This window comes from Sparus aurata, chromosome 22 (assembly GCF_900880675.1).
Source record: "Sparus aurata chromosome 22, fSpaAur1.1, whole genome shotgun sequence".
Lineage (NCBI taxonomy): Eukaryota > Metazoa > Chordata > Actinopteri > Spariformes > Sparidae > Sparus > Sparus aurata.
Window position 1 is genome coordinate 20,910,926 of NC_044208.1, and position 23,123 is coordinate 20,934,048.

The following is a 23,123-nucleotide window of genomic DNA, read 5'->3' on the forward strand; positions in this document are numbered from 1 at the left end:
TTAACCCCCACATTCATTGTTGCTCCTGGCTCAGTGCAGCACTCACCTCATTTATTTTTTCTTTTTTGCATTTATCTAATGTTTTCATGTGGAACACATGTGTACGGAAGCTGAGAGCAGCCATGCTGGCATTTAATTTTCATTGCGGTTATCTCCAGATCAAAAAGTAACTTCTTCATTATCAAGTTAACAAAGCTTGTTTTCTCATGATGACATTTATTTTGTTACAGAGATAAACAAGGGCATTTATGACAAGAAAACAACTCATTAGATTCATCAGAGAGGACCGTGACATACAGATGATGTTTGGGATTTTTAAAGCAAACCATTTAAAGTTTTTCCACAGGTTCTAAGAATTTCTTCCCCTCCCTTGATTTCAAATAAGGATATTTGATTTTGGCTCAAATCTATGCCGATGCCTATGCTGATCACTGATACACATTATACTGTAAGTAATGAGATGTAACTTCTTCTGTTTTCTCATGATAATGGGTTAATTATTTCGTTATCTCAAGATAACAAAAATAAAGGCCTGAGATGGATAAAATATACTGTCAGACTAAAAGTGGTTCAGTTTTGGGGGAAATGTACTCTTTATTTTACCATTTTGTTGACCTTTTTTTTATCTGTGTAAACCTGCTCATTTGAATTCGTAGAGGGATATGGAATCACAGCAGCTCCTCTTAAAAACAGAAGTTGTCATTCACAATTCACAGGGTCGTAAAAAAGTATCTGGTAAAATAAACTGTAAAATTCACCCCAAACTGAACCATTTCTTAAAGAACAACGATTGTTTTCTTCCTTTGACAACAGCCAATTCAAAGACATTTTGGAGACAAGGTGGAGTCATTTTACAGTTTCAGTGTACAATTTTTAAGAAAGCTCTTCATAATCCATGTCTAACCAGCCAGGAGGCCATGCATATTCATACAGCTAGAGTGAAAAGTACAGCCCAGCCTGCCATACACAGGGCACAGGGGCCACTGGCCTCAGGCCAACAACGCACAGAGAGACAAAGATTGTGTACAGTAAGCACACACTTCTATTAGCATCTGTATCTACACTGAAAAGCTCAGTCAAACCCACACAGAGAAATATAGAAACACACACATTCACACACGCCCTCACCTGCTCAGAAAGGTCAACACATTAGCATTGCAATACATTCAGTATTCAGACTTTCCTGCTTCTATAGAGCTACCCGTCAAACATGTCCAAGATGGCACTTAGCCGTGTGTGCCCGTGTCTTATTATGCAGACCCATCTGTGTGGGTTCAAAGGTCATGGCCGGGCCTGGCAGGTGCTACAGGTGAGCAGATGAGAACAGTAGGGGCTCGGTTTAATTTAGCTAAGCACTACAGGATGCGGTGCGCCCCTGTACCTGGGAAGGACAAGTTGAACTTTTCACACTGCGCCTCACACTCATCATTTCAATGGTTGGAAAGTCACCGAAAAATGAGTAATAGAGTAAAAAAAGGCTCTTGACACAGAATCGGTTCCTTTGTGCCTGAGTTGTTGTTTTTTTTATTTTGTGGGAGACTCGTTCAGACAAAGACAGACAAGCACATAAACACACAAACCTTCAAACACACAGGGCTCTGTCACCAAGCCTCTGTTTTTACCTCCCCTTTTCTTTTTCTTTTTCCCTCCGTCTGACACACATCCAGGCACACAATACACACAGACACACTGAAAGAAGATGACTGTCAGCAGTGTAACCATGTGTGTGTGTGTGTGTGTGTGCATATGTGTGTGTGCATGTGTGTCTGTGTCTGTGTGTGTGTAGTGGTGTGAGGGTGTGAGGGAGAAAATCCCTAATCTGGCATGGACCAGCTTCCTGTCTAGACTCTGCATGAGGAGGCCAGAACTAACCTGGCCAGTGCTGTGAGTGTGTGTGTGTGTGTGTGTGTGTGTGTGTGCGAATGCCTACATGCACATTACCATTGTGTTTGTGCGCAAGCTACTAATGTATGTGTGAGCACAAAGCTACATTGTGTCCGTGTCTTTGAGTGAGAGTTGTTGCACACCATCACTGTCCTCATCCAAACCAGAGATCAGACATTAACCTCTAACCTTCCATATCTACTGCCCAAGGTCTGTTTTTAACTGGACAGGTTTCAGTAAAGCTCCTTTTTGTTTTCTCTATTATTTTGACACTTTCGCTGCCACGTGTGCCAACACTGCCGCCACTCCAAAAGACAATTTCCTCATTATCCAACTTGCAGACTTACGGGAATCGAGAGGTGGGGGCGTGGAGGGTTAAAGTTGGAGGGAAGTGGAAAAAGGCCTCATGTGGTTTTTCTCTGAAAATTCCACAAAAAGGATGAGCCTCGAGAAAAAGACTGAAAGATGATCGTTTTCCTTCCCTTTTCTCTCTACAACGGTAAATACGGTGGTGAAAGTTGTATACTTGAGCTTAAAACGGCATAAAAACAATGCTGAAAATGAGGAAAGTCATGTCACTGAAAAAGAATCTCTCCTGGTTTGGCAACACGGTAAAGCGGAGCTGAATCATAACTGGAATCGCTGACGGCCGCTCGCCATCAATCATTTGCACAAACCCTGCCATTAGTAATCACAACAAAACATCACTGAGCGCAGCAGCTTTCTCCCGTCTTACTCCCACTGAGTGCTAATCAAAAAATGCTAAGTGTGTTTAGCCTTAGCTTTGACAGTATTTGTCTGGAGTGTGAATCAACATCATGGACGCCGCTATTTCATATTCATGCAGGGGCCCAATGACACCTCGTCCTCTGCTTTCTGAAAAGGCCTTAACTCAGCAGATCAGCACCCCTTTAGACCCAGATGTAAAGTGAACAGTCTTCACCTCTGTGACATCAGACTGCCACAATATGCCGTCTTATGGGAGCAAGCCGTCACAGAGGCCTGCCAAAGACCATGGCTACGACCCCGCCGGCCAAAGAGCCAGGAAGAACAAATGACAAAGGTCATTTTTTTTCTCTTAGGAGAAAAAAGAAACAACTGAATTTAAATATTTTGGGCATGAAGTGTTTTTTCAGCACATTTCTTCAATTCGTCAATTATATTAGAATTATCTTGTGGCTTTTAAGCCTCTTTTAGCTAATTTTGTTTTGCAGCCAACACATTTGCTGTAGCCTGTGTTTTGACTTTGATCAACCATGTTTTGAACAAACCACCTTTGATGTACACAGACCGCTCAAAGACAAAGTTAGCAGCTAGCTGGTGCAGAAAGTTCAAAAACTAGCATGCTGGGACCCAGATTTCTCGTAGGAGTTGTTGGGAACAAAGACAGACATAAAAAAAAAAAAAAAAAGAATATTGGACTTACATTCATCAGGTAGCCAGAAACACGACTCCAACCAGTTGGCAACGTCCCTCCATGTTTTCTGCTAGCGAGTACCTGTTTGCTAACACCTTAGCTGTGTCAGGGGTCCACATCTCTCAGCTGGGTTGAAGGTCTTCAGCCCCCTAGTGGCAAAAAAACACATTTCAAATGGATTTGTCAGAAATGGCAAAATGTAAAACACATATTTCATTTCTATCACATTAATTTATGTGCATTCAACCTCCACAGAAACAGGCTAATGCAGAAGTCACGTAACATTTCAAGAGCTGTTGCAGTACAAAGGTCATGTAACTTTTAAGGAACACGGAGAAGAAGAGCCACAGAGTCAACCAAGTGGCTTATTACAGTTCGTTACAGAGCAATAGCTAGCTAAAGTTTGCTAACATTAGCTAATATTTAGCAACCACATGCTACAGGTCGTACAGCACCAAGTACAGTGAGGGTAAGACTAGAATGAGAAGTAGTTATTGTCACTTGTCTCTTCCTGTTGTGTTTTCTGGGTGTTCTGTGGTGTCATCACTGTTTGCACCATGTTTTCCACCTGTGTCTCTGTCCTCTGTCTCAGCCTTGTGCCTTTCCCTCCACACCTGTCACGCATCTCCTCGTCAGTTTAGTTTGTATTTAAGTCCAGTTTGTTCCGTTTGCCTGACCCTGATTCTAGATATCTTCAATCCTGTCCTGTTTGTCCTAAAATGCTTACTTAACCCGAGTTTTGGTCATTGATAGCCTTATAGAATATTGAATTATAATCATTGTGAGACATTGTTTTGGTGTTAGATTGCCTTTGTTGAGTGTTTTTTTTTTCTTTTCTTTTTTAAACAGGAGTCAGTAAGTGCTAGCGTGGCATGACTCGGTGTGGTCTGGAGAGGCTGGTTTTCATCAGGCAACAGATGATGGGCAGTAAGCGGAAAGTTCAGGAAAGTCAAAGAAGAGGAGAGAGAGCCTCGTCTGTGTCTAGCAAGCAGTGAAATTGGTGAGTAAAAAAATTGTCAAATGTTCATAATTTGAAGTCATCTGGAGCTGCCAAGAGGCAAAGTTGTCCCCCGCCTCAAACTAAACGGCAGCCCAGAGACAAGCCTGTAACCCTGCAGACAACTGCCATGAAATCACTCTGAGAGCTTGTTCTTGATAACTGGAAGTCTGAAGCCAGATAAGGACGTCAAACCTCAGACACAACAACGACAAAGTGACAGACGAGCGTGTGACAGATCCACGTGATCTCACCTTAAGTCACCTGTCTAGCCGGCGCGGTGTTCCTTTCCTATGTACATGTTTTAAGACAACGATGACTAACACAGATGGTGGACGAATCAAATGAGTCATTTGAGTTGTATGGCCATGACATATACACATCATTGTCTCCGCTGGTGTGGGTTTTAGGGGTCTCCTGTTAGCATTCCTGTCCAGCTGACTCCAGAGTATGACTCATGGGCTTGTTACCCCCAGACGAAGCAGACTTTACTGTGCTGGCTTGTCAGTGTGCTGTAGTAGGGAAATCTGGCAGGATGCTGCTTAGTATTTAGGGTTTGTCTGACTCTGTCTAGCCGGTCTTAAGCAGTCAGACTGAGGGTATGTGGTGAGACGGTGACCTCTGTCTACTCAGTGGAACCATGATAAAATCTTTTAAAAACCTAAAAACACTGAAAACACACTGGTCGCCCGATCGCTGTGCTAATAAAGGAGTTTAAGGGCTACTCATGCAGCGACTACTCCAACAAGTACAGTCAGCAGGAATGTAACCTACATTACAGGAGAAAAAGGAAGACATATTCCTCCGTATGACTACCAGCATGTGTTTTTGTTTTCATCTTCTGGTCTGAAGCTGCATTCCTTTTCCGTGTGTTGTGCGAGACGGAGAGATTGCCGGAGAATGACTCACTAAAACCTGACCCAGCAGTGAGGTAATCACTGGAGGACGACGCTTGGAGTAAAAGTGAACTTTGATGGTGATGGTGATGTCTGGGATCATGTCTAGGAAACCCCAGACAGTTCAGTACAATGTGTGTGTGAGTCTGTGTTTGTGTGTGTGTGTGTGTGTGTGCCGGATGACATAATTTCTGTGCACCAGACAAAGTCCATTTGGCGTTTTTGTGTGTGTGTGTGTGTGTGTGTGTGTGTGTGTGTGTGTGTGTGTGTGCGGCCTTGTCCCCATTACAGTATTTCTCCACACAGAGTTGATAGGACAAACGGAAATAGAAGCTCAATTTAGAGGTAAAGCTGCTCGTGGAATTCAGCCTATTTTCTTATTTCATATTTCAGATCTGACCGAAGAGGAAGAACAGCTGCTGTACAATGGTGGTGGTTTAGGTGGTTTAGATATCTGGTAGATTGTTATCTAAAGCAGATTCACTCATTGCTTTGTCTCAGAAATGTGCCAAGACCATTTTTTTCTTTCCAAATACCGATTTGAATACTTAAAGATCAGGTGTACAGGAAGCTGCTGGGAGGTAAAAGGGTCTGAGTGGTTTGGGAAAAAAATTAATTACCTGTTGTTAGATCGGTACATATATTTGTTAGTTCAATAATACCGATTTTAGCGTTATTAAAGAGTTGAATTTACTTTAAAGAATTCAGGAAAGTAAAGTAGACAATCAAATTTAGGTTGTGCTAAAAGGTTTTAACAACTAAAAATAATTAGTCTGCTTTACTTGGTGATTTTGCGCTGATCGTTTTCGATTAGAACAACCGGACTTCATTTATTTGGAAATTGATTCACTTGTTTATTAATTTTGCAGAAATAACTCCAACTAGATGAGACGCTTCACATAAATGATAATTCTTTGATGAGGATTGACAAATGTAATATTTACAAACATCGTAGTTGAATTTATAGAATCTCTTGAATGGCGGACACTTTCCTTCAGCATTAAATAAACACTACCTGACAGCTTTAGATGGAATTGGATCAATACCTCTCTGTATATGAACATCATCATTTTTTTTAAATGTATGATTCATGGCTGAGCTCTTGCATGGTGTTGCAATAGATTTTACAGGTGCACCCAGTAAAGTGGTCATTTTAATATTACAAGGTCCCGAAAGCGTTTAAGACGTTGAGCGTCTCAGCTCACAGCAGACATTGTTTGTTAAGCAGCATCACCTGCTGGCTTAATGGAGAACTGCCAACATTACAGTGATTTCCTGAAGATGAGACAGTAAACGGCAGCAACACAGATACAGATCAAATCGACTGTTTTATAACATCAAAGTAGACAAATGTTGGGATGCGAACAGCAAGAATTCATCAACATAAAGGAAATTTAAATACGCCACATGAAGTAAAGGTGTATTCATGGAGGCGTGCCACACAAGCTGGAAAATGATTTGATAAACGAAGATCATCCTCGAGAATAGAGATGACAAAACAAAAGACAAACAGACATCTTCCTTAACTCTAACCTACAATTATTTTCACTTTCATGAGAGTTATAACAATCCATCAAAGGTTGCATTTAGGACTGTGGGGAAGTGTCTGAGGGATACCAGTGACCTCAGCGCTCGTCCTAAAATAGCTTCACAATGGCTATGAAGACATCTCATTCCCCGCTCATTTTTGGATTATGCAAAAAAAAAAAAGCCCAAACACCCATTTTGGGGTTTGGATCGCTCGCACATCACAGAGCCAAAGTTATGAATGAAGACATTTCAGCCAGAGCTTGGAGCGACGTTACTGGAAACCAGTTCCATAACAATAAACAGAAAAACGACACTGTTCCTATGACTAAATCATTAAAGACAACAGATACAGAGGAGCTTGATTAACAAACACAACGTTTAGTGTTCCTCAGCAGATACAGAGATGTTGAAATTGATCGCATTAAGATTTTCCAAGGAGATGTCTGACCACAAAAGAAGTAAGAGTAAAACTCAAAGATGTATTTGCATTCGCATCTTAAGTATCATGGAAAGTGGAAAGTAGAAAAGAAACCTGTTTTTTCTAAATATATGGGCCTGTGTATTCTTCTCTAACTCCTGCAAACTAACAAGATGAATCAAATGTGTTTGTATATAGTACACAAAGGCACCTGGGCATATGATTCATGAGTCAAAGCCAAATATTTACCAAGTTTGGACATTCTACGAAATCATTCTTGCTATGCAAACTGGTGGGCAAAACAAACACAGGGAAATGCCAGACGCCATGTTTGGGTACGGGGGCCTCCAGTGGTTGAGTGAGCTTTGACCTAAAATAGGTCTGAGAATGTGAATATGCTCTATGAATAGAGATAAAACAGACTGTGGAGGGGGAGGAGGGGGGAATCAAAAAGATAAAATAACTTAAGGGCCTGCAAATAGACCTTTAAGACATCAGTGCAGAAAAATGGATTTTATGTGGATTGTGGTTTGCAGAGGGCATGGGAAAAAATCTGCACCCACTGAGGAGACTTTGCTTCTTTTGAACAGTAATGCAATCATGTCGCCAGAATGTGAAGTCTGAAAGGATTTCTGTAATTTGAGAGCAGCTTCTGACAACAGGATATTTATTGTGTGGGTCTCTGTGCGAAGGCTCCAGAGCAAGAAGACGAGCGGACAATGGACGCAACTGTGAATTAGCAGAAATTATCTTTATGGGTTTTTAGGTACGTGTGGAATCTACAAACTAGATTATGGTTTCTTTTTTTTTTGTACTCTACCACAGAGATATTTTAATACAAATAATAATTTTTGGTAAAACTTTCTATGAAGCCCACATCAGTAGTTTGTTATAGAGGCATTCATAGTGTATTATGATCCACTCACGATGCTTTCTGGTGCACTATATCAACACAAAACATTATAGGTGTGTTTTGAATGAATGAATGAATGTATGAATGATAAGTTCAAGTGTCTTATGGATGCTCATGACTTGTAATGAAGAGGAGGTTCACTGATGGTGTTTGTAATACTACTTAAACTCACCTACAAACTGTAAAGCACAATGCATATTTCATTTCATCTATTATTTTGTCATGTGAAGGAAGAAAAAAACAAAACACATTTGTACAATCTTTATTTGAAAAGAATGAGTATTTACAACAGTTGGTCGTCTAGATGATTAGATTAAGTATAGGTAGTCATGAGGTTGTGTTTTCACCTGTGTCGGGGTTTTTTTTTTTTTTTTGTCGTTTGGGTTGTCAGTTTGTCCACAGCGCTCAGATGGAGGACGGGTCTAACTTGGCGTGATAGGATAGTTTTCTCAACATTTTCATTAATTTCTCAGGGAATAACGCAGGAGGTACTGGATAAGGCTTGAATAAATAAAAGGGGACTGTCGGTGCCTAGGTGGAGGTATGCACTCTACTTACTGCCATTCTAGTTCATCATAAGTCACACCTGTAATGTTTTATGACTCACTATGTGTGTTTACAACAAAGCATAATATTTTGGGTCTTCAGGTGAACCCTCTTTTAACACACAATGTATACACTGACTTTCACCCTAAATATATACGGTCCTCGACTTACATTCAACTGTTGTCTTGGTCCACATTTGCCTTTGAACAGCTGCCCTCGGATCAGCCTGAAACACAGACATTAAGCTTGTTTAAGAAGAGATCAAACATCTTAACAGAGGAAATGAGCAACATTATAAGACTCAGAGAGAAAAAAAATTAATATATAAAGGACTGAAAGGAGGACTTGTTGAACTCAGACAGTGCCACAACTTGCCACTAGAGGGGGCACGACCCAGTAACACTAACATGTTACAGGACCGTAGACGAGCAGGAGAGACATCAACCACTGAAGGCACAATAAAAATCTTTTAACACCAAAGAAAGGACGACGAGATCAGAGCTTTCTAACGCACGTCAGATCCCTTTATAAAGAGGGAAAAAAATAGCGAGAATGTTTAAAAGCTCAAAACTTTTTTTTTCCAGCCTCACATGTGGCGAGAGGATAAAACCAGTGGGCTGTCGTTCACATGTGTCACAGTTGATGTGTGGTGCCTCCTCGCACTGAGCCTTGTTATGATTCGGGCTCTCCCCGGTCGGTCGGCTGCCTGCGGTCCCTCCTCCATCAAACGTCAGAAAGTAGCGGTATAAAAAACATGTGGGACCATACCGACCGCTCAAAAGTCGCGCATACCTCGTTAACCTGACAGCCTGCGGTCTGCCTCCTCTGAGACCGTAAAGAGCTTTTTCTTTTTTAATGAGACACACAAGAGGAGAGATATGCCGAGCTGCCGGACCACTTAAATCTGCTGGATTTGCGCAGAAGAATGCGAGAGAAGAGTCTGTCTTTTTTGTCTCCTACAGATTTTTATTTGTGCCGGATGAATTTCACACAGAGCCTGTCGCTCGTTCGGAACGTTTTGAATTGAGTCATGTCTAATGGGCGAACACAAAGTTGGATTTCTGCTCACAACACAAAAAAGGGACTGGCACAAGCAAACGAACTGAGTGAGGAGGGTTTTTTTCTCTTCACCATTTAGCTCGCAGGGAAGACGTTTATCAGTGTGATCTGAGAGGCTCATTAAACACCTTGACCTTGGCAGTCCTCGCCTGTGATATTTGCACATTTTCAACTACGAGTCAGATGCAGAGAGAGAGAAAAGATGCATTTGGGTAAGGCTTTACTGTTCGTCCTCCTCCTCAACTGCGCGACTCTGAGCTCGTCCCTGTCCACTTGTGCCACCGTGGATATCGACCATGTGAAGAGGAAGAGGGTCGAGGCGATCCGGGGTCAGATTCTGAGCAAGCTCCGGCTGACGAGTCCCCCGCAGTCCCTCGGACCGAACAAGATCCCCTATCAGATCCAAGCGTTGTATAACAGCACCAAGGAGCTACTGGAGGAGCTGAGGAGGGATCGGCAGCAAAGTTGCGGTCAGGACAACACCGAGACTGAGTACTATGCCAAGGAGATATACAAATTCAACATGGTCTACGGACCGCCAGAAAGCAGTAAGTACTACAGATGTTTGGCGGCTAAGTTACTCTGTCTTTTTGCGTTACAAACACCAGAAATCACTGGATCCGTGGCGCGTAATTACGCACCAAATGCTGAACCAGTGCCAGCCAGACGCACCGCCACACGGCCACAGCTGATTCCCATTCCACTGATAAATACCAATTCATTTTAAACACTGATTATTATTTTTTTTATATCGGTACACATTAAAAATCCCTTTCAGACAAGTTTGAAGACTCATAAGATTCCACAAACAAATACATGAAACTTTAACTGCCGGACAAAAGACGTCTCCTACTTCAAAGTAAAGTCCATCCTCGATGTATGCGCGCTGGAAGCCTCAAGTTTCCACATAGCAGAGGTTTAGATCGCCTACTGGACCGGAGACTGACTTCCAGACTAGTTGTGATGTCACACAATCATCCTGTACACGTGTAAAACTCAGACTTCAGCAGATGAAAGTGAAAGTCTTGCACAGTGAAGCTGAAACGTCCAAGACAGGGAGGGATTTTTTTTTTAATATAGAAGAATCTGTGAAGAACAACACAAAGCAGATGTGTCAGAGCTCTTTTAGGTTTTTGTCTAATTGGAAAGATGAACTCGCTGTGCACTCGGAGGATGTGCTTTGTTACTGCGGTGCTCACCAACCTGTATAAACCCCCGCACCAGTGTTCCAGGAAAGTCACTCTCCTCCTCCTCTTGTTTTTTTTCCTCCATGGATCCTGTCCTCCTTCTCCCCAGATGTCCCCACTTCCTTTCCAGTCAGGCCCAAATGAGAGGGACATCTGCCCAGGCGGATGGGGATGCCTTTAGGAGGAGGAGTAGGAAAAATTAACAGGGGTGGACAGGAAAAGTTAGATGATGGAGGGACCTCCCCGTTAGTCTGGATTGACTGAAGGCATCACTCTCTCCCCTGGAGTCCGTCTGTGCTGGAGGAGGAGTGGGGTCCCGAGAAGTATGGACCCTGCTGCCTGTCTTGGCCGGTGAATCACACACACGGGTGGCCCATGAGCATGACATCACTGACTGCACTGCTCAGGTTTAACTTTCTTAAATTGAGTGTGAAACTGAGCTGGCATTCATCCGCTCGAACCTGAATGATTCCACTGTGCTGTCATTTTATTGCCGCGAGGTAACATTTCACTACTCGGTTAATAACAAGCTTTATTTTGCTTGTGAATATTTGTTAAGACTGATCGGTAATGGCCTGTGGGGCTCACATTGTTTTCACTCCAAGTGATTTGTGCTAAACCTCTATTTGGCGCAACTGTTTCCCTCTGTAGAATTAGAAGTTATGAAGGGGAAGTGAAAAAACGTGTGCCGAGAGGGACATGTGTCAGCACTTGAGGGAGATTCATACAGCATGTGGTTCGACTGAGTGCGGATTATTGAGAAAGTAGAATAGGATAAACGCTGTGCGTGTGGAGGAGCCAAAGAGGGCCTCATAGTCCAGAGCCAAGCCAAGACCATTGCATCACAGTCCCTTTGAAATCAACAGGTGTTTCTCAAAAGACCTGTTTTCTCTCAGTAAGGTTCTGTTTTGAATCTCGCAAAATGGTTTTGACACAAACGCCAGGCGGTACAGTAGGTGCCTCGAGTTGGTGCGGTTGATTCAGAGCCACAGATGGGCATTAGATACAAAGATGAAAGCGAGATTTCCGTGCATGCACTTCTTTCTTACAGTTGAGTGAAAACCAGTGTTTCTTTTACCCTAATCTTTTAGTCCTCATGTCAGATTCTGATGTGATTAGTAGAAAAACAAAGGGAAAATGGCAGGAAGTCAAAATAAACATCCCTATTTTTCAGATACTTGAAAATGTCGACAAGCCCTTAATACTCTGTCAATCCTAAAACTGTGGTATTGGCATGGCAGCGACAGCTTTTTAAAAGTTGTTGTGTACTTGGAAACATGCCTTATGTCAGTATCCTTTACATCCACATGCACTGAGCCTGCTCACTGAGACACAGGTGAGATGAGCAATTTTATAGATTTGTTGTGCTTAACCATCATTCTGCTACTGAACTCCATATCTTGTGCCTTTATTATTGAAATTTCAGGAAGTAAACAACGTTCTAAAAGTTTCTTTACCTGGTCACTTAAAATTCAACATGAATTAGTAAGAGTGGGACGCTTACCTGAGGTCAGATGCACTTTTTGTCTAGTGCTTCTTTCAGCCCTCTTGTCAAGCAACAAAACAAGTGTTGATCATGGACGGCTGATCCAAAGTCCATTTCCAGTATTTTTTCAGGACATTTCTCTGCGCCAGGTCTTTGAAATAAAACCACAAAATACCTTGAGAACATGGAAACACGGAAGCCTTTTCAGATGCATTATATTTATTTGATATCTTAAGTTACTTGTACCTTTGCAGATTCAGATTAATTAGTGTTTGTCGGCTATTAATTGTGACATGTTACAGATCAGGTAGGGTTGTGGGCGGAGGATGCCGCTTCATTAAAAAAATTTTAATTCATCAGCAATCTGAAAGAAAAATGGCTGATAATAATAAGTGAAAAAATGCTGAATATGGGCCTTGATAATGGACCAGGGCAGATATCCTCTACCCCCTAACTCTAGTGTAGTATTTCAGCATGTAATCTGAATTAGCTGATTAAAGCTATAAAATGAAATAACAGTGTCTTCTTAAAATGAACATTTCTGCTGATAAGATGCCCCTTTAAATATGTGCATGCAACGCTACCTGTTGACAGTAAAAAGTAATTTATTTTATTTGCTGATCGGTGGGTTTTGTCAGCTGGCTAGAATGAGTTGAAAAAAGTATAATTGTATGGGATATCAGCCAAAATCTCACCTCCATAGTTAAAAGGGGGATTTTGGATAGGTTAGGAAAGCTTTGTTCTCGTGGTGACGATCTGGGTCCAGCTTTAAAGCAACATAACTTTTTTTCCCCCTTAAAATATCAGCTTTAAAATCATGTTGATGGTACAGTGTCTCATAACACGGTGAATAGTGTCACTGTCTCAGCCTCTCCACCCCTCTATCACTTGTTTCTGCACTGTGTAACTTCGGTGAGAGGGTCGGATCACAGCGTTGCATACATGTTTACTTCAACATACAGTGTTATGATGTCATGATTTTTGCTTGTAGTCAGCACCTACATTACATCTGACAAATTGTTACACACATGGGATTTGTATTTACCACAGCAGTGTTGTATTCAGTGACAGTGGGCGGTGCCAAATCGGACAAAATGCCAATTTCTACATAATGTAGCTGAAAAAAAATGTATAACAGTATGTCGCAATGGGAAACGAACAGTTGTCTATTATGTCTAGATCTTTTATTTTGTTGATCTGTTCATCCACCCCAAACTCCATGAACTTTATCTCTCTCCAGTACTGTTAAATACCTCCCTCTTTTGCTTCCATCATAATTACTATGTAGGTAATTTCAGGGGGACTTGCTGAAATGACTGATGCAGTCAATGTGCTCTAATTAGCAGTATGTGTATTCAGAACGCTAATTAATGTTTTGGTCCGTACTTATCGTCAGAGAATGACTTTCTCTCCTTAAAGACGTATATTTAGCCAGAGTCTTCTTTGCCAAGTGCAACAAAATGTGAGGGAAGCTGACCCTGCTGGATGCAGGTATGCTGATTTTGTTACCTTTGGACTGATCCAGGCGAGCTGTTTTTCCCTGCTTCCAGTCTCTCTGCTAAGCTAAGCTAACTGGCTGTAGTTTCATTTCGCTAAGTGAAGCCGGTGTTATGAAGACAGCCACCTCAGGGTGTTGTCCGTTGTGGTATAACAGCACCAGAATTCTGGCTTTGTGGAGCAAAGTTTCTACTCTGAGCCAGGGCCATCACTCTTGCTCTCTCTTTTAATGTGGGCAAACACACACGCACTCTTTGACGGATTCTGAAGGTAAGCTGTTGACCTCTGGTGGATCCGGGGCAGCACCGTGAACCTACACAAATCCGTGACAGGTGCAAATGAAGCAGAAAGCTCCTGGAGGACTTGCATATTACTGCATCGAGGGGCTGCACTGCAAACATCGGAAAGATTTCCTTTTATAGCATTGGTACGCATACAGAATCTGGCATATGTCAATGACTGAGGTTGGGTTGTGGAGAAGTCATCATGGTCAGAAAGGGGTTCGGGTCCAAAAAGTTGTCAGTGGGATCGAGCATCGCAGGGTTTTGATACGCAGATACCAGGGAGGTGAAGTCATACTAACCTCAATAATATTGCTATTTCAATTACAACATTTTCATTTCCTCCAAATATAGACAAAAAGTGTTGGAGAAACGCTGAGGAATTTTGATAAGGCAGGAAACCACACTAATCATTCTGATAAACGTAGTGCCAGCCGTGAAAGAGTCAGTAAACCAAAGTTCCTATTTGAGGTGTGAATAAGACCGCAAGTACAAAAACAAATCCCTATAAACCCATGCCATTATTTTCATATTAAAGTATCTCTAAAGAAGTATGATACATCACAAAAGGGGAAAAGTACACATTGCGTTACCATCAGGCGCTGACAGAGGTACTGTACCTCCTGAGGCATGACTAAAACTACACTTCAAGTTTATTCCAACGACACGCCTCCCCCAACCTCCTCCTTCACCAAACCAGTCAGCCAGAAAAGTATGTTTCCAAATTTTGGAAAATAAGCCTCCAATTAATCAAATAAATCGGTTTGACATTTAAGACAAGATTCATCCACTCAATTATGCTTTATCATTATTGCTTCAAGCCTTTGTCTTATTTGATAGAAAAACTAATGTTATTTTCTGTTTTGGACGATTATATCTCTCATCCTCTGTCTTGGCTAATAAAGGCTTAAAAAAAAGGCTTACTGTTAATGCAAACTGTTGACAAAGTAGTTTTCTCATTTAGAAAAAGTACAGTTAGCGCATATATGAGATTCCTTTTTCGGCAAACAGCCAAAGGATGTTGGAAAATACAGGCATGTTAATATCGGTAAAATCCAAAAGAATATTGTTAAGTTTTAAGCTGGTTCTCAGCTGCGTGCATGAATGTTAGGAGATGCATTTCCACGAAGCAGCAATCTTTGTTTTATGTTCGCAAGGTTTTGGTCACAAGTTATAACTTTTGTAATACCAATAATAGTAATAGTACTTTTGCTTCTTACAATAGGAGAATAATTTATCAAAATAGGGCAATTTTAAGAGCTACAATGTTATGTTCAAATGTTTTTAATAGGAGTATTGGCTGTTGCTACAGCCAATGTTTATATTATTTTCTTATTCTTATTCTTATATTCTTATATTTTTTCTTATTCAGGTAAGAGAAGACAGATCAAATATGTTTTTCCTTTTTAACAAGACAAGGCAGGTCACGAGACAAAAAGCACAAGTTTAAATACCAAATAAATTATGTCTGACTTCCCTTTAGCTGCCTCAGTGTCAGGATCCTGTTTCTTACATGCTGGCTTATTGTCATGACTTACTGAGACATGTCTGTTGAGTTAAAGCTCGACCTGAGAACTTTTCCTTTCAACTGTTGCACTCACATGATGGCAATTACAGAGCCGGGTTCTGTGCTTATTCTATCCAAAGGCGATGTAGCAGTTGCGGTCCGTGTTCGGACAAACGCTGCTTGTATCGCATTAGATCCTGATGAGATTTTCTAAGCGTGTCCGCTCACAAAACGTTTATTTGATTCTCTCTGTTCCAGATGATCTGCCCTACTGCCCAAAAGGCATCACCTCCAAGGTTTTCCGCTTCAACGTCTCCGCCATGGAAAGGAACTCGACCAACCTCTTCAGAGCAGAGTTTCGGGCTCTGAGGGTGCCAAACTCAAGCGCCAAGAGGAATGAACAGCGTATTGAGCTCTACCAGGTGCGTAAAGGTACCGTTTCCCTGTCCTTCTACCAAGATCAGAGGCAAAGCTCACAGTCGAGGCGACATGTAGCTTCAAATACTCTTTTCTTTAATGTGATCTTTGCTACTAGATAATTCAATTCAAGTCTGTCAAGAGCCTATCTTACATAAGCTGGTGAGTTGTTCTCCACCACATGATTTCAAGCCCTAATTGACAAACAGAGCCAACAGATCAGACTGTGGTCGCAGGCGTGGGTAACAGCCAGACCAAAAGCCAAAAAAGCTCAACTGGGCTGCAGAGTGTTTGCAGAACCGGGACAGCGGTCCTGTGAGTGCAGCACTGGCAGCACAGATCTAATAAGGTCCTTATTTTGGTCATGTGGAGGTCTTGGACATTTAGCCCCTTTTGAAAAAAAAGGATGTAAAGTTTATTAAGGGATAATTCAGGTTTTGAAGTTGGTTGTATATGGAACTCAGCAGTCAATGTATTTTCAAGAGTAGATGGCATAGGAGCAGATCATCATACTAATGTGGACGGGGTCAGCAGCAAAACGTATATTAGCCAGTAAAAAAAAAGGCCCACCTAAAAAGCCAAAAACACATTATAAGTTTAATTATACTTTATATTAAGAATGTTTTCCCTGCTTTACCACCGCCATCACCATAGCCAAAGCCATACTTGAAATTTAGCATCAGCTCTAATGTTACGTCTATATGTTGGGTGCTCCAAATGAGCACAAAGAGCAACCGCCATGTTTATTTAACTTATAGCCATGAACACATGTCAATATATCTTTTTTAAAATGTATTTATTTGTGAAAGAATAAAGGGACTAGGTGTTATCTAAGAGAGAATTAACATTCAATTCTGGAGTGCTAGCCTACACAACATTTTAGCCTTTAGCTTATTGTTGTTGTTTCACAGTACACATTTACTGTCTGGTTGACTATAACTACTCTCGTGAACCTTGTTACCAGCAACAGCAGGCAGCTGTTTTCAGTGAACAAGCTTTGATAATCTAAAACTTTGCTCGACCTGGACAAGAACCGACATGAGCCACATTACAGACAAGGCCAGCAACTGAGTTTGTTAGCTAACTGGGGAAGAAGGTAGAACAGCTAGCTAAAGCTAAAGAGCCAGATAATTCCCTCTATAGGTAACAAGACAGTTGAAAGAAGAGGCAGTAATGGACTTACATTTTTCAGGTGAACACAAACACGACTTAAGCTGAATGTTAACGTTGCTCCATGTGTCCTGGAGGATGTTAACATGTGCGTCTGACCGTCCTTCTGCCCACTGTGGAGTTTCCTACCTCTCACAGTAAAGAGAAGAGGTCTTATGAGCCTAAATATAAACAGCTGTGAGGGTGTTTCAAAATATCAATAATTTACTAAAGGAAGAACTGAAGTCATCTAGTGCCACCATCAGGTCAAAATGAGTTTTCCAGTACTTTAGGATATGACAAAGTACCTTTAAATCTAAAACATCCCATCAGCTACAGCTGGAATCTATTTAGCAATAAGGGATACTAACATATGTAACACGTAGCATTAAGCTCAAAGCAACACCATGCCCAAATGTGGCCTCACAAAGTTGCCAGCCCCTGCTGAAAAAAACTGCACAGACCAGCACCAAAACACAACATATGCTGGTCTTGATGCTGGTTTTAGTGCTGGTCTATGCTGTTTTTTTCAGCAGGGACTGTGCTCTCTTGTTTTAGTCACCTTGTTGACCATTCTGTCACTTTCCGTTGCAATTTCATTTACTTTTTCTGTATATCATCTGTTTTCATGTTCCACATTGTCTTCGCTCATAACATCATTCTTTAAAAGTTAGCAAAACAACAAGTAATGAGTTTAACAAACAAGTGCTTCTTCTTCTTGCATTGTGTTGTTATGTTGAAGCTGTTTCAGTATGAAGAGAAGACTTTTCAGGGTGACCGTCTGTTATTGCTCTGCAGATCGTGAGGCCAAATGAACACATTAGGAAACAACGCTACATTGCAGCCAAGAATGTGTTGACCAAAGGTACTCAGGAGTGGGTCTCCTTCGATGTGACTGAAACAGTGCGAGAATGGCTGATGAACAGAGGTGAGACTTGGGCAGTTAATCCGAGTGATCATCCCATGTAGATCTCAGACACTTAACAGGGTTAACTTAAGGGTAACTTTTTTAAGTAGAACACAATTGATAAACCTCTTTTCCATGATTGTTTGCCACCAGGAACTAATCTGGGTCTGGAGATCAGTGTGCACTGTCCCTGCCACACCTTCAGCCAAAATGGTGACATCATTGATGAGAACGAGGTGCTGGAAGTGAAGTTTAAAGGTAAGGCTACATTTTATCCCGACAGGTGTTCGTCGCTCTCTTGATCTCATGTCTTCATACCGTCTCACCATTACTGAGTTTAGTCCTTACGTCTTCGTCCTTACAAAATCGTCTATTTTTAAAATGTCTTTATGTTGAGAGTGAACTGTTGCCTGTTTGAACCTTTGCCTCAAATGTCTAAGAATAAATGTATATGTTTGTCTTAGTTTTTTCTTATTTTTGTCTTTGTGGTAACATGTCTACATTGTGTAAAAGAATTACAGGGATGGCAGCTTTAAAGTCAATGATTTTGTAAATTGTATGCTCAGATTGAGGGAAACTACGAAAGAAAAAAGCCACTAAATGGTTGGTTTAAGTGTACCTCGATCGTGTCTGTAATTAAGGCGTGGATGGAGATGAGGAGCACAAGCGCTTGGATCTGGATCACCTGAACAAGAAAAAGGAGCAGTACCTGCCCCACCTCATCCTCATGATGATCCCACCCCACCGCCTGGACACTCAGTCCACACGCCGACGCAAGAGGGCGCTGGACACAAACTACTGTTTCTCGTAAGGGATTCATAAATCATACGTACTTTTATTTTACTCTTTGGTTCCGTTCATCAGTTCTTTACATTTCATTCCCAAATATGTGCTGCAACATACTGTATCTGAGAAGTCCCAGACGTGACCAAGAAGGTATTAAAGCATCACAAAAACTAATTTTGGGGACTGATTGCACTATTGTTGGTCATCCTCATCACAGAAACACGGAGGATGGCTGCTGTGTTCGCAAGCTCCACATCGACTTCCGCCGTGACTTGGACTGGAAGTGGATCCATGAGCCCAGTGGTTACGATGCAAACTACTGCTCTGGGCCCTGCCCTTACCTGAGGAGCTCAGATACAACACACAGCTCGGTAAGAAGGCCCCAACAGGAATATGAAACTCCCACAGTGAAAATAAAAACAGAAATGGGAGATTCTCATTGGTTCTAGTGGTAAAAAGCTGTGGAGATAATTTTTATTTGCCCATATTTCAAGGCATCCACTTCTGAGAGCTCTGTCTCCACCTAAAGGTCTTCATGGGAACAAAACTTTGGACTCAATCTTAGATGAAGACCCATGAAAACCTACTTTGCCTGACAAGCATATGTTAATGTCCAAAACAAAGAGACACCAGTTAATAAAATGGATGTTTAGACTCCCTCCAGAATGCATTTGACCCAAACACACCCAGTATGATGTGTAACCAAAAACAGTTGAAAGTTTGTGCTGGCCTTTACACTTTTTGCTCAACATGTGATAAAGGTGGACAGCAAGTTAACCTGAATTCACAAGAGAAATTTGTCTTTCCACAAACAATGTCCTGGTGACTCTGGAAACTCCACAGACCTCACTGTGAACAGTTTTCATTGGAGCTGCTGTACTTCCTGCTGAAGTAACAGTCCACATACAAATTATTGATAGTGTTGAGAGTGAAATGTATTGTTGACAGTAACTTTTAACCACATTTAGCTCAACGTTTTTGATGGTTTCTGGGCCCAAACACGTACGTTATGGTTGAATGTCAACACTTTTAGATGAGTATTTCATAGAGTTTAAAGGGACTTTTTGCCCCAAAATCAAAAATACCTATATTTTATTTTTCTCTTAGCTGTAGCCCTCATTATTTCATCCTGATTGTTTTGGTGTGAGTTACCAAGTTTTGAAGATAATGAACACATTGAACTACATGGCACCTGGCTTGCGGGGCTCAAAGCCAAAAAAGATATATTTTTGACAAGATTATCCACACACCTTGCTGTGAGCAGTATCATGTAGTAAATATATTCTTTCAACTGTATCACCATGAGAAGGAAGCTTACATCTACTCATGGACGAGAGGCGAGCGAACTAGGCTAACTAAAGCTATCTTAAGGCAAGTGAGCTAGCTAGTCAGCTAGCTAGCTGTAAGCTATCTCACAGCTCAACCAAGGACAATGCTATTAATATTTAAGCCCCACACTGTCACGAGCATAAGCAATTTACTTCCATTATGTTCACGAGTAGGCAAAAATCTCTATCTCCAAAACTCTGTAACTCAGCCCAAAACAATCCTAAATGGACAAATAGCAGTACAGGTAAGAGGAGAAATATGTATTTTATGTTCTAGGATGAACTGTCCCCTCTTGTCTCCAAAGAAAGCCAAAACATATTAGAATTTGGCAAATTTAGCAAGTTTATTTGGCTACTGATACATTTCCATGATGGACATTCAGAGGTCTTTACAGATGTATAAGTCACACAGAGTCCAGCTCTTACACCGATTTCAACTAGCCAGCCAATTTAACACTCATTAGATATTGAATATATAAAAAAAATAACGTTTCAACACTAGTTGAAAGTGACGTTTATGTCTCCTGTGTGCTTTCCAATAGCTGCTGAGCCTGTACAACACTTTGAATCCGGAGGCGTCGGCCTCCCCCTGCTGCGTCCCTCAAGACCTGGAGCCGCTCACTATACTCTACTACTCCGGACGAACCCCCAAAGTGGAGCAGCTCTCCAACATGATCGTCAAGTCTTGCAAGTGTAGCTGAGGAGACAGGAATGGCAAGGTAGTGCGACAGGATTTGACTAGGTACTGATGAAACCCATGCTCGTTGACTCTTTGGACTCTTAGCTGTGACAAATAACTGAACCTGTGGCCTCAAGGCTTAGATCTGAACACCACTCTGGAGGTCACACTTTTTATTCCCCTCTCCCTCTCAGTCAGTTCTGGATCACAAGTAGTTATTTTCGTTTTTAAAAAGGCAAACCTTCATTTTTACAATCAAAGTCTTATCTTAAATCTTAAAATATTTCCTTCTGAAGGTAGAGAACACGTTCCTAAAACATCCAGGAGCTGCTTCATCGACAATGACAGAGAAATTATATAGACTTACTTTGTGTTGTATTTTCTAACAAATATTCCACAAAGTTACAGTCTCATTGTCAGTAGAGCAGCTTTCCTGTTTCCAGCCCTGGGGTGACAATGTTAAAAATCACAAACATAGCCCGTGCTCTCCTGAATGGTCCCTTCAAGTTGGATGTTTTTTACCTTGAACTTCGATTCCCTTCCCCTTCAAACAGTGGACTTTATCTTCAAACACAAAAGGAGAAAGGACAGACTCGCTGCTGTATCCAAAGCCGTAGCTGTGGTCAGGGGAAAAGGAGAGCTGAGAGAATGCCTGTTGGATTTGCAATGGAAAGTGAATGAACAAAGAAGTTGAGCCAAGCTTTTTCTTTTTTTGGCCAGCCAGCAGCAATGGCCCTTTTTTTTTTTTTTTTTTTTTTTTTTCTTTGCGGTGCATCTATTAGAATGGATGGAAGAAGAAGAAGAAGAAGAAGAAGTAGAAGAAGACGAAGGGAACCTGTATGTGAGGGGAAGAACTGCGATGGAAACTCGCCACGAGCACACTGCCATTCACTGGAAGTCCTCATCCCTAACAGGTTCAAATTATATCTGGGACACTTTAAAGAATATACTGGAAAAGAACACGTGTTACGCAACAGGTTTTTTTTTTTTTTTTTTTTTTTTTTACGAGATTTCTTTTACATTAATAGCAGATTTAGTCTGTTATGCAACTTGTGATATAGTGATTGTTTCACTGACCAGGCTACAATCTGACGTGGTGGAGACACTTTTATGTTAAACCATGGGTACTGTTACATTTTTCTTGTGATTTAGGAAAAAAGAACTTCTGTGTCCAATGTACGATTTAGTTTGACCTGTTGTATGTGATCCAGTATGTGTCTTGTTGTATTAAAAGGTGACTTTCCCCAGATGGTTAAATCAGAGCACTTTTTCTCCAGCAACAACAGGAAATGCCGTGTACATTTAAAAGCAGCTGCTTACTTGTTTTCTCTCCTATCAACTCACCTGTCGCCCTTCACTCCAGCCAGCTGACATGTGTAGTCAGGACTCAACACACTGCAGTCTTTCATTCCCTCTGCTCCGTCTCTGTTTGTTTTGGTGCTCCTTTTACAGTGTGAAGCCCTAATGGAACAAAAAAAAAAAAATGAAGAGGGAGGGGAAAAAGTCATAGTGGCTGGATGTACAGTTAGACCTCATTTTTCTCAGAGTCAGGAGGACGATTCTGAATCCCTGTACTGTTTGACATTGGCCCAGTCTGAGTCATCTCGCCTTTAGATGACATTTAGGTGAGGTTTTTTTTTTTTTTTTTTTTTTTTGGCAGTAATATTGTTTTTATTGACTTGTTGATCGTGATTATTATTAAAAACACAACATGCAAAAACCTGTTTGAGCCCTTTTTAAATCCTACAAATCACTCCAGCGATTGAAATGCTTTCATTAAAGTGGAAAACAGACAACTTTTTCCCCCCTATAGTGTTTCCAAGTGGTGTTATTGTTGGAGCAGTTGTCACAAAGACAAGCGAGTCATTTCCTTTTTTTCCAGCAGCACGGCACAAAACGTGAGTTTGTTATTTCACTGAGTCTATAGTGGAGACGTGGAAGCAGATAGAAATGGTGCCAGGCTGCCATCCTGGCTGGAATCGCCAGTCAGACTTCATTTTCCTCAGAGGTTTCGTGCCAAAGCAGCATAATGAAAGTGAGGTTTCTAAGGAATGGCTCTAACCGCCAGTGGTGACATTATTCTACAGCCATTACATCGTGCAATCAACATTTACTTCATAACGATAAGTTAAAGTAAGAAAACACGCCTGTTGCCAGCTTGAATAATCAAATGTAACGGATCTGTTAAAACATTCAACTCCAAATTAGGAAAAATGATGAATTTACCCACTGGTCTTGT

At 41.3% G+C, this 23,123-nt stretch overlaps 1 protein-coding gene and 1 long non-coding RNA gene across 2 annotated transcripts; one reads left to right on the forward strand and one right to left on the reverse strand.

Annotated features, from left to right (window-relative positions):
- Positions 1-3,324: 3,324 nt before the first annotated feature.
- LOC115573562 (uncharacterized) lies at positions 3,325-10,613 on the reverse strand. The gene is made up of 3 exons (XR_003982304.1): positions 10,514-10,613; positions 8,773-8,827; positions 3,325-3,450 (listed from the first exon to the last, which is right to left on the reverse strand). It is a non-coding gene; the product is annotated as an uncharacterized LOC115573562 (long non-coding RNA).
- Positions 9,278-22,500, forward strand: LOC115573561 (transforming growth factor beta-3 proprotein-like). Its single transcript, XM_030404379.1, has 7 exons — positions 9,278-10,208; positions 15,877-16,040; positions 17,983-18,112; positions 18,245-18,349; positions 18,733-18,898; positions 19,095-19,248; positions 20,748-22,500. Exons 1-7 carry the CDS (start codon positions 9,863-9,865, stop codon positions 20,904-20,906), a joined length of 1,224 nt encoding a protein of 407 aa, XP_030260239.1. The 5' UTR covers positions 9,278-9,862; the 3' UTR covers positions 20,907-22,500.
- The last annotated feature ends 623 nt before the right edge of the window (positions 22,501-23,123 follow it).

Coding starts and splice junctions, on each gene's coding strand:
- LOC115573561 (XM_030404379.1), top strand. CDS start 9,863: ATGCATTTGGGTAAGGCTTTACTGTTCGTCCTCCTCCTCAACTGCGCG. Junction 16,041..17,982: donor AGCGTATTGAGCTCTACCAG/GTGCGTAAAGGT, acceptor ATTGCTCTGCAG/ATCGTGAGGCCAAATGAACA. Junction 19,249..20,747: donor CAGATACAACACACAGCTCG/GTAAGAAGGCCC, acceptor GCTTTCCAATAG/CTGCTGAGCCTGTACAACAC.